The sequence below is a fragment of the Physella acuta genome, unplaced genomic scaffold (genome assembly GCF_028476545.2).
Source record: "Physella acuta isolate Inbredline_101_S28 unplaced genomic scaffold, ASM2847654v3 ptg000824l, whole genome shotgun sequence".
Classification (NCBI taxonomy): Eukaryota; Metazoa; Mollusca; class Gastropoda; family Physidae; genus Physella; species Physella acuta.
Window position 1 is genome coordinate 356,722 of NW_026732342.1, and position 12,659 is coordinate 369,380.

The window sequence follows — 12,659 nt, forward strand, 5'->3', positions numbered from 1 at the left end:
ATCTACATCACCACACCTACATCACCACATCTACATCACCACATCTACATCACCACACCTACATCACCACATCTACATCACCACATCTACATCACCACACCTACATCACCACACCTACATCACCACACCTACATCACCACATCTACATCACCACATCTACATCACCACATCTACATCACCACATCTACATCACCACATCTACATCACCACACCTACATCACCACACCTACATCACCACATCTACATCACCACACCTACATCACCACACCTACATCACCACATCTACATCACCACACCTACATCACATCTACATCACCACATCTACATCACCACATCTACATCACCACACCTACATCACCACATCTACATCACCACACCTACATCACCACATCTACATCACCACATCTACATCACCACACCTACATCACCACATTTACATCACCACATCTACATCACCTTATCTACATCACCACACCTACATCACCATATCTACATCACCACATCTACATCACCACACCTACATCACCATATCTACATCACCACACCTACATCACGACACCTACATCACCACATCTACATCACCACACCTACATCACCACACCTACATCACCACACCTACATCACGACACCTACATCACCACACCTACATCACATCTACATCACCACATCTACATCACCACATCTACATCACCACATCTACATCACCACATCTACATCACCACATCTACATCACCACACCTACATCACCACATCTACATCACCACACCTACATCACATCTACATCACCACATCTACATCATCACATCTACATCACCACACCTACATCACCACATCTACATCACCACATCTACATCACCACATCTACATCACATCTACATCACCACACCTACATCACCACACCTACATCACCACATCTACATCACCACACCTACATCACATCTACATCACCACATCTACATCACCACATCTACATCACCACATCTACATCATCACATCTACATCACCACACCTACATCACCACATCTACATCACCACATCTACATCACCACACCTACATCACCACATCTACATCACCACATCTACATCACCACACCTACATCACCACACCTACATCACCACACCTACATCACCACATCTACATCACCACATCTACATCACCACATCTACATCACCACATCTACATCACCACATCTACATCACCACACCTACATCACCACACCTACATCACCACATCTACATCACCACATCTACATCACCACACCTACATCACCACACCTACATCACCACATCTACATCACCACACCTACATCACATCTACATCACCACATCTACATCACCACATCTACATCACCACACCTACATCACCACATCTACATCACCACACCTACATCACCACATCTACATCACCACATCTACATCACCACATCTACATCACCACATCTACATCACCACACCTACATCACCACATCTACATCACCACATCTACATCACCACATCTACATCACCACATCTACATCACCACATCTACATCACCACATCTACATCACCACATCTACATCAACACATCTACACCCCCACATCTACATCAGCACTATTACAAGTTTATTATCTTATGAATGTGTAGATAGCTGTGATGTCACCTTCGAACTTGGTCAATATGAGAATCAACAGACCCATTGAGGATGTTCAGCCCTTCAAGCAGCAGCTCATTAGGTAATTTACAGGTGACAGGCAACTAACAGGTGACAGGTAATTTACAGGTGACAGGAAATTTACAGGTGACAGGTAACTTACAGGTGACAGGTAATTTACAGGTGACAGGTAACTTACAGGTGACTGAGGTGACAGGTAATTTACAGGTGACAGGTAATTTACAGGTGACAGGTAACTTACAGGTGACTGAGGTGACAGGTAATTTACAGGTGACAGGTAATTTACAGGTGACAGGCAACTAACAGGTGACAGGTAATTTACAGGTGACAGGTAATTTACAGGTGACAGGTAACTTACAGGTGACAGGTAACTTACAGGTGACAGGTAACTTACAGGTGACAGGTAACTTACAGGTGACAGGTAACTTACAGGTGACAGGTAACTTACAGGTGACAGGTAACTTACAGGTGACAGGTAACTTACAGGTGACAGGTAACTTACAGGTGACAGGTAACATCACCACATGACAGGTAACTTACAGGTAACAGGTAACTTACAGGTGAGAGGAAACTAATAAGTAAAAAGTAAAGTCTCCCTTTCAAACCTGACGGTCTATGGGGCAAGAAAAGTATGAAGAGATAGTGTGGTCAGCACTATACCCAGCCGCCTTTACTTTCCCTAACGTGAGTTAGGTACCCATCAGAGTTGGGTTGACCCAGGGTAAGACTACTGACTTGAACTTCGAACTCGAGACTTACGGGTTACGAGTCCAGCTCTCTACCGCTAGACCACTCCGTCCCATAAACTAATAAGTGACATGTAGCAAAACCACTATAGACAGGCTAAGAAAACACACAATTTTTTCCTCAGGACTGTCCAAGACTCTGCACCTCAGGACATCCTGTTTGCCTGTATCAGTAGCATGAGAACTCATGTAGAGTCTGATGGAACTCAGAACCCCCAAATGTAAGTTTTCCACACAATGTAAGTTCTCCACAGGACATGTTATTTTGGCTGCCATCAACTTGCACTAATTAACCTTTGACCATCCACAGGACTGATGTTATTTTGGCTGCTGTCAACCCACGCTCAGGCAGTCTGTACACCGCGGCCCAGCTCAGCAGCCTGATAGAGCAGAAAAAATCTTCATCTGGCTCCGTCTATGATTCCATCTATGTCACAAATGTTGAGGTAAGCTTCGTCTATGATTCCATCTATGTCACAAATGTTGAGGTAAGCTCCATCTATGTCACTTATGTTGAGGTAAGCTCCATCTATGATTCCATCTATGTCACTAATGTTGAGGTAAGCTCCATCTGTCACTAATGTTGAGGTAAGCTCCGTCTATGATTCCATCTATGTCACAAATGTTGAGGTAAGCTCCGTCTATGTCACAAATGTTGAGGTAAGCTCCGTCTATGATTCCATCTATGTCACAAATGTTGAGGTAAGCTCCGTCTATGTCACAAATGTTGAGGTAAGCTCCATCATTGTCACAAATGTTGAGGTAAGCTCCATCTATGATTCCATCTATGTCACTAATGTTGAGGTAAAACACCTTTCAAGTTTTGTTTAATTTCAACTTTTTATCAGCCATCTAATTTTAAAGTTGTACATGTATTTTGTACACATTTTATTATTTGAAAGAATTTTTTCCACTGGCAGGCAAAAGGTGACGATGGAGAATTTATCCTGAAGGAAGACGCTGTGCTAGCAATACTCATCATCACCATCCTTCTCATTTTCCTAGCCATTGTTTTGTTTATCATAGCCTGTCTGTGTATCAGGAGCTCGTAAGTAGACATCTCAACTTGATTTCTGTAAACATGATTGTTTGCACAAGATTTCTGAAAACATGATTGTTTGCACAAGATTTCTGTAAACATGATTGTTTGCACAAGATTTCTGTAAACATGATTGTTTGCACAAGATTTCTGTAAACATGATTGTTTGCACAAGATTTCTGTAAACTTGATTGTTTGCACAAGATTTCTGTAAACATGATTGTTTGCACAAGATTTCTGTAAACATGATTGTTTGCAAAGTATTTCTATAAACATGATTGTTTGCAAAGGATTTCTATGAACATTAGCCATCGGTACCCATTTCACGTGAATTATAGACCTATATATTTTAAAATGTTGTACTTGTTTGAGAAAAATAATTTATAAAATAGTTATTGGTCAAAACGCAATGCGCTTTACTACACGCTGAACGATATTAATGACAAAGCAAAGAAATCTAATTAGCTAAAAATCCGACACATTTAACATAACATAGGCACACACTGATTAAGTGACTTAAATGATTCCGTTAAAAATCTGGCTATTCAATGGTCATTATGTTATTTTTAAGTAATGTGTATTAGTTTGACCGATAGAATTGTATATATTTCATAGCGTACGTCTTGATGAGTAGATCTATAGATCTAGATCTAAAACAAATTTGAATGAAGTAGTTCCTTTCTTTATAGTCTTAAATCGGAAGATTCACATATTAAAAAAATAAAAAATTAAGTTTGACTTGGTGTGTCTCGATCCCGCACCACCTGCGTGGTATCAAGTACACTATCATCCCAGCTATTTCGGCACCTTATAAAATATGGAGAATGAGAGACGTATTTAAAAAACTTAACTTACGCGAATATGCCTATTCTTTCAAATTAATTTTTTTTATCCCAAATTAGCCAGTTCCATAGCTAAACAAACAAAGATTTCTATAAAATAATTAAGGCCTGAAATAGTTTAATATAGAAATTTATTTTTGGAATAGATTCTAGAGTAGATAGAGTCTAAATCTAGATCTTAGCGTCAACATCTAGTTTTTGCGTAGATTTAGATCTAGTCTAGATCTAGAATCTCTAGATCTAGAATCCAAATAGATAAAAAAAAATTGTAAGTTTAGGTAGGAAATATTGTATTGTATACATTTCATAGTGTACATAGATCTAAATCAAATTTGAATGAAATAGTTAATTTCTTTTTATTCTAAACTCGGCAGATGATGTCATTAGTTAATGTATAAACATTAGTGACGTCATTGTTTCATGGGTTCTTTTTCACAACTATAAACACTTTTCCTGTTGCATAATTAAAACCGTTTTCTACATTCGAATATGCCTTTATTTTTTCTTCTTTAAATAAAATGTTGGTTATACATTTAAAACATCTACCACATTATTTTCAACAAAAGTCTGTATCAAGTTAAGATTCTAATGTGATACCCTGCGAAAATATTTTGCGGACAGAGAGAGAGAGAGAGAATGCGTACATGGGCTTTTATATATCAGGATGATTTTGCATAGGATTCCTGTAATCATGATTGTTTGCATAGGATTTTATTCTGTAATCATGATTGTTTTCATAGGATTTCTGTTATCATGATTGTTTTATGTAGGAAAAAGAAGAAGACAGCAAAGATCAGAGCCGAACAACACACGCAAGTGCATTTGGTTCCACAGGTGGGTGGTACATGTTGTCTCAGGTGGGTGGTACATGTTGTCTCAGGTGGGTGGTACATGTTGTCTCAGGTGGGTGGTACATGTTGTCTCAGGTGGGTGGTACATGTTGTCTCAGGTGGGTGGTACAACCAAGTTGTCTTTACTCTTCAGCCGGTACAGTCTGCTGTGAATCCAGCCTACCAGCCTGATGATGACATGGGTGAATATGCTGTGGTCGCTAAGAAACCAATTATCTCCAAGCCACACAGCCCAGTGGTTGTGGCACACAGCCCAGTGCATGTTCAACATGTGGAGGACCTACCTCCGCCTGAGGTCAGTCCATCTGACATAAATACACACTGTATATCATGTGACATTTCCCAAATGTTCATCCCATGTACACATCATCCCATGCACACATCATCCCATGTACACATCTTGGCTATAAAATAACTCTCCTATGTACGTTAAATGTCTTCTGATGTACATAATGTCACACTGTCACCTAGCCTGCAAGAACCTGGCTAGAACCTGAACCAGTGATTGAGACAGAGGTCCTGCCAGCAGCCAGCCAGCACCAGGAACCTCGACACTTTGAGCCTGAGTTTGAGGACAAGATAGTCAGCCATCTTGTGGACGACAGGCACCATGGACAACCATGTAAATGGGAGGGGGGGGGCGGTGGATGCTCTTAATAAAAAATAAAAATAGAGGGAGATGAATACAGAGAAATATATATAGATAGGTAGGGATAAAGAAATATATATTGATATAAATAGATAGATGATATATGCCAGTGTAATATAGAGATAGATAGAATGAAATAAACACATCCATTCCCAGATGCACTGGATGAAGGGGAGATAGAGACAGTTATAAAAGATGACTCCCCAGCTTCCAGCCCAGCTTCCAGCCCAGCTTCCAGTCCTGCTGGCAGCCGTAAAAGTGGTCACAGCTCCAACTGAGGTCTCTCCCAGCCTGGACATGTATTAGTTTATATGTCATGTGTCATTTGTTAAATGTCATGTGTTACATGTGTCATTTGTTAAATGTCATTTTTTCACTCAAAGCTTGTACATCTCACTAATAGATTGCATGTACACTTGTACATCTCACTAATAGATTGCATGTACACTATTGGCAGACTATGTCAGGTGTACAAAGTCAGTTGTACAGTGTCATGTAAATGTCATCTCAAGTTGGGTGACAACTAGGAATCAGAATAGATGGCCAATGGTTGTTTGATGGCCAATCTAATGTTTGTGTTAGTTGGCCAATCCAATGGTTGTGTTAGTTGGCCAATCCAATGGTTGTGTTAGTTGGCCAATCTAATGGTTGTGTTAGTTAGCCAATCCAATGGTTGTGTTAGTTTTCAATTGTTTTGATGAGCCAATGACTTGATGTGTTTATTTCTACTCTACTTAAGATGTACTTGGATTGTAACTTGGTAACAAGATGTAAATATTTCATTCATGTTCTAGACATCTAAAGGTGTGTTGACAGGTGCACCAACAGGTGTGTTGGCAGGTGCACCAACAGGTGTGTTGACAGATGCACCAACAGGTGTGTTGACAGGTGCACCAACAGGTGTGTTGACAGGTGCGCCAACAGGTGTGTTGACAGGTGCACCAACAGGTGTGTTGACAGGTGTGTTGACCTCTTGATGCCATGGGTCTTTTCCTGATCTCTAGATGTACTACATATTTATTAATAGACAACACATTTTATATTTATAGCAATTAATGCTAAATTTTAATATTTGAAAATGTAATGCAATTTTAACCAAATACATTCCTATTTTTCTAATTAGCTTGATGTTGAGTTGTTTTTATACAAGCTTATGCTCTTGTTTGTTCAAATCTTTAACTCACTAGGATTCTGTTCAACACTGTTTGAGTGAATTCTTACCATGGAAATGCATTGCCCATGACAATGCAAGTTAAATGTTGCTAAGAATAACAAAAAGGGAGATGATTCCATGGTGCCATTGTAGATGAGCTAGTGTTAGAGAATCTAGAACTGAAAGCAACACAATGCAATGCAGATTAACCCCAGTGTTACATCCAGATGAGATACAGAAATTAAAACTATAGTCTGTATGTCGTCAAGAAATGTAGCTGCTTGTGTGACACAGGACAATCTGAGGGAAGTCTGGAGTCATCTTTTTTTTTAAAGCTGTACAAGGTTTCCTTTTAAAGCTGTACAAGGTTTCCTTTTAAGACCTAGTAATCCATTGGGCAGATGAAGTAGAGTTTATGTTTCTCACAATGCCCTATGTCCAGCTGCCTTTACTTTCCCCAAAGCAAGTCTGGTATCCACCAGTGCTGAATGTGCTCAGTAAAGCCCTTTAGTTACATACAAAAGCCCTGTAGTTACATATAAAAGCCATGTAGTTACATACATCTTTTTTATGCTAACAACATTTTCTTTTGCCATATTAAATGACAGTTTATCATTGCCATTTTCAACTCTCCAATGAGTTACACACACACTCACACACAGAGAGGCTTTTTTGGTCTTTGCCATTTGTCAGGTCTACAGAGTAATGAGAAAATATTGTGATGGTGCAGAAACATTCAATAAAATTTGAATAGTTTTTGCAGTTTTACACCTCCCCACTCTATCATATACGGAATACAAAGGATGTATTGTAATCATGCAAAAATCTTAATTGAAATTTTGACATGTTTTAATGTTGTACATCGTTCTAGATCCGGGAAAATTTAGTTTTGTCTGTGAACACGATAAATACTGTACAGTATTGTTGAAGAAATTTCCTACATAAGTAGAATATCTGATGGATAGTTCTGTATTAACTTTTAAAGGATTTCTGGTAACCTGAAAATGTACTTACACTACTTCCTGTTTCTAAAATGTTAAGGTGGATGAAATTTGACACAAGTATTACATTGTGTGTACAGGTTTATGCTCACATTTGAATGATTTCCGCCAATATTGGACACAGCGAGTTGACGAGATTCCTTTTTAGAATCAATGCTATACATTCTATACAAGTTGCAGATCCAGAGAACTTGAAAATAATTTGTTGAGTTTAAGGATACATTTCTATTTATTTTCATCAAGCCTAAGTTATAACCCGATGTTTCACTTTCGTAAGACAAACATTGATTGGCTGTAAAGGAACTCCGTGATCGATTTCTGACAGCCCCACTTCATAGTTATTTTGTTTACAACTTGTATAGCATTGATTCTAAAAATATTAAATTTCTGAATTAATTTTAGGCTTAAGTTTTTAATAAAATTTTATCTTTTATTATTTTTTACGGTCCTGAATCTAAAAAAGCACATTTTTATTCCATGTCAACAACATTACGGAAGGATTTTCATCAAATCACTGGTGTCTATTGGCTACTTTAAGATAAAATTTAAGTTGAAAGTTACTATTACTAGACTTAAATTAAGTTAAATCTAGAGATAGGGCCTATGCACGTAAATCAAGTTGAATAAGGAGACTCAATGTATTATTATATAGCACAAACAAAAACATAGTGATGTCACGAATCTAGATAGATAAGTTGTTAGTGTGTTAGGCTTTCATGCGAGTGGCACGGGTTCTAGACACATCATGTCAATGTTAAAAAAAAAATGTCGATTTTTTTTTTTTAGTGGTGACCGATAAAGTTGCCTATCTAAACTTGGCATGATACAGGGCAGGTGAAGTAGAGTTCATCTGTTTTTTGTCCTAGCATATGAAGGGATAGTTGTGGTCAGAGACATGCTAGGCTGGAATAGTTTTTTTAAACAATAAAAACATGTTGTCTGAGACTTGGCGGGACATTGGGCAGGTGAAGTAGAGTTGAGTAGGTTTCCTGTGACATCAGTATATGAAGGGATAGTGTGGTCAGACCTATGCTCAGCCAAAATCGGTGTTTTTAAAAGATAAAAAACGTCTTTTTTAATGTGGGGTCTGGTTATTTTGTGATGATAAGTGACAGACGTGATGTCATTTATGGATGACCCCCGAAACCCTCAGTTATCCAAGGGATGACGGGGTAAGTCTAGTTAGACCTTAAAACTTATAAAAGCACGTACAATGTTTTAGTGACTTCTGATATCAATTTCTGGTTTCTAAAAATACTAAAATACCAAATAACTTGCATACTGTTTCAGTTAGCTACACTGACTGACTTCACAAACACTTGACTGACTTACTTATGTTGAACATAACATACTCGTATGGTCCAGGTTCCATCATCTTTGAATGTATGAACAAAAAACTGCTCAATCAATTGATCACAATCATTCATTCAGCTCTTATACAATCTTTTTTTTAAAAACACATTGGCCTAAAAACAATCAAATGACCCAAGACAAAATGGCTCCAGACAAAAGGGCTCACATCAAACTGAAATAGATTGAGGTCAATCTTAGTACTCAATTCCCAGGAAAATGTTGACAATTAAAGCTGAATTTTAGCACTCAAATCCCCAATAAAATGATGACCATTCATGTGATTTGTTTTACAGGAACTACTTGAATTAGATAGACCACTATCTCAAGTAAACAATACAGGAACTACTAAAATTAGATAGACCACTATCTCAAGTAAACAATACAGGAACTACTTAAATTAGATAGACCACTATCTCAAGTAAACAATACAGGAACTACTTAAATTAGATAGACCACTATCTCAAGTAAACAATACAGGAACTACTTAAATTAGATAGACCACTATCTCAAGTAAACAATACAGGAACTACTTAAATTAGATAGACCACTATCTCAAGTAAACAACACAGGAACTACCTAAATTAGATAGACCACTATCTCAAGTAAACAATACAGGAACTACTTAAATTAGATAGACCACTATCTCAAGTAAACAATACAGGAACTACTTAAATTAGATAGACCACTATCTCAAGTAAACAATACAGGAACTACTTAAATTAGATAGACCACTATCTCAAGTAAACAACACAGGAACTACCTAAATTAGATAGACCACTATCTCAAGTAAACAATACAGGAACTACTTAAATTAGATAGACCACTATCTCAAGTAAACAATACAGGAACTACTTAAATTAGATAGACCACTATCTCAAGTAAACAATACAGGAACTACTTAAATTAGATAGACCACTATCTTAAGTAAACAACACAGGAACTACCTAAATTAGACAACTGAAGAATAAACCTGACATTGGTAATGGCATAGTGGGTTCTGGGGGTACAGACTTCTTTGAGCACATCATGTTGCAGGAACTCATGATTTGAGTCCCATGTATATCTTTGAATACCATACGGCCAAATTATTTTAAAACAATTGGTTGAAACAGTGATAACAAGCAAGTAATAAAAGGAAGATATCTACTGGGCTAAAAGGGCTATAGCAATCACATCGATTCTCTGAGGAAGTCTTGTGGTTTGAATGTATAGTTTAACAAGCAAATTGATCTCTCTTTAAGCTTTGTGGTGTATGCAGGTCTGTGAGTGACTGAGCTGAGTGCTAGAACTATGGAATACAAGTTTTATTCACATCTGACTCATTCCATCAAGTCTCACTTCATTGGCAAAATCAGTTTATTTTTAGATTGACATTCATTTAGCTTGAAATTCTTCTTTTAGGAGAAAACAGCACCTGTCCTCCAGTGGGGTCCCATGGATGTTGGATATAAACCAGTGTTCTAGGTCTAGTCCAGTGGGGTCCCATGGATGTTGGATATAAACCAGTGTTCTAGGTCAGTGGGGTCCCATGGATGTTGGATATAAACCAGTGTTCTAGGTCTAGTCCAGTGGGGTCCCATGGATGTTGGATATAAACCAGTGTTCTAGGTCTAGTCCAGTGGGGTCCCATGGATGTTGGATATAAACCAGTGTTCTAGGTCTAGTCCAGTGGGGTCCCATGGATGTTGGATATAAACCAGTGTTCTAGGTCTAGTCCAGTGGGGTCCCATGGATGTTGGATATAAACCAGTGTTCTAGGTCTAGTCCAGTGGGGTCCCATGGATGTTGGATATAAACCAGTGTTCTAGGTCAGGTCACAGCATCCCAGTGACTATATAATGAGGCACTTAATGAGAGCCCAATTTTTGTAGTATAGGGGCCCAATGGTTGAAGTTTGGGGGCCCAATTGTTGTGTCCTTACATTCAGAAATATTTTTTTAAAGGACAAACAGCTTTGTCAAGTTTATTAAATAAAATCCTGTATAGTACAGAGGATATGTCCTAGTGTGTCTATATGGAGGTCATACCCAACTGTGTTATTGAGTCCCATAATGTTTACGTGTCTGTGCTCTAGAGTTGTCTTTTCTTCAAGTGTCAAGCACAATTTTCAAACTTATGACTTTTGAACATTGGAATTTGATATCAACAAATATTTTTAAACTTATGACTTTTGAACATTGGAATTTGATATCAACAAATATTTTCAAACTTATGACTTTTGAACATTGGAATTTGATATCAACAAATATTTTTAAACTTATGACTTCTGAACATTGGAATTTGATATCAACAAATATTTTTAAAAGTATGACTTGGAACATTTGAAATGAAAAAAGTATTTTCAAAATGTATGACATAGAACATTTGACATGAAAAAAATCTTTATGGAATAAATGAATTAAAAACTTTGACATGAAGAAAATCTTTATGGAATATTAAATGAAACTTTGACATGAAAAAAAAATCTTTATGGAATAAAGGAATTAAAAACTGACATGAAAAATCTTTATGAAATAAGACAGAATATTTGAGATGAAATTTGTAAAAACAAAATCTAAAGGACTTTAAGTGTGGGTGGAAATGTGGGTTTGTACAAGTTGGTTCAATCATAGCATTAAGTCAATCATTTTAAAATATGGTGTGGAATTAAATAAATGCTGTGGGCTAAAACTTTGGCACATACATGACCAAAAACATACAATAGCCTACATGACCAAAAACATACAATAGCCTACATGACCAAAAACATATAATACCATACATGACCAAAAACATACAATAGCCTACATGACCAAAAACATATAATAGCCTACATGACCAAAAACATACAATAGCCTACATGACCAAAAACATACAATACCATACATGACCAAAAACATACAATAGCCTACATGACCAAAAACATACAATAGCCTACATGACCAAAAACATACAATAGCCTACATTACCAAAAACATATAATACCATACATGACCAAAAACATACAATAGCCTACATTACCAAAAACATACAATAGCCTACATTACCAAAAACATACAATAGCCTACATGACCAAAAACATACAATAGCCTACATGACCAAAAACATACAATAGCCTACATGACCAAAAACATACAATAGCCTACATTACCAAAAACATACAATACCATACATGACCAAAAACATACAATAGCCTACATGACCAAAAACATATAATACCATACATGACCAAAAACATACAATAACCTACATTACCAAAAACATATAATACCATACATTACCAAAAACAGAATTTACAATTTTGTTTTTACAGTATTTACTCTGAGGTAAAACAATCATTTGAATGGCAAAATTTGATTGGGGGATCTATTGTCAAATCCTTCTCAAGTATCAA

General features: G+C 37.2%; 1 protein-coding gene across 1 annotated transcript in view; it reads left to right on the forward strand.

Moving 5' to 3' along the window:
- Positions 1-6,901, forward strand: part of LOC131951747 (cadherin-87A-like) — a 64,115-nt gene extending 57,214 nt beyond the window's left edge. The window contains 8 exon segments of the mRNA XM_059314130.1: positions 1,625-1,713; positions 2,524-2,619; positions 2,709-2,844; positions 3,319-3,446; positions 5,050-5,113; positions 5,264-5,425; positions 5,602-5,752; positions 5,936-6,901. Of these exon segments, the coding sequence (XP_059170113.1) occupies positions 1,625-1,713; positions 2,524-2,619; positions 2,709-2,844; positions 3,319-3,446; positions 5,050-5,113; positions 5,264-5,425; positions 5,602-5,752; positions 5,936-6,057 (948 nt within the window). The 3' untranslated portion in view covers positions 6,058-6,901.
- The last annotated feature ends 5,758 nt before the right edge of the window (positions 6,902-12,659 follow it).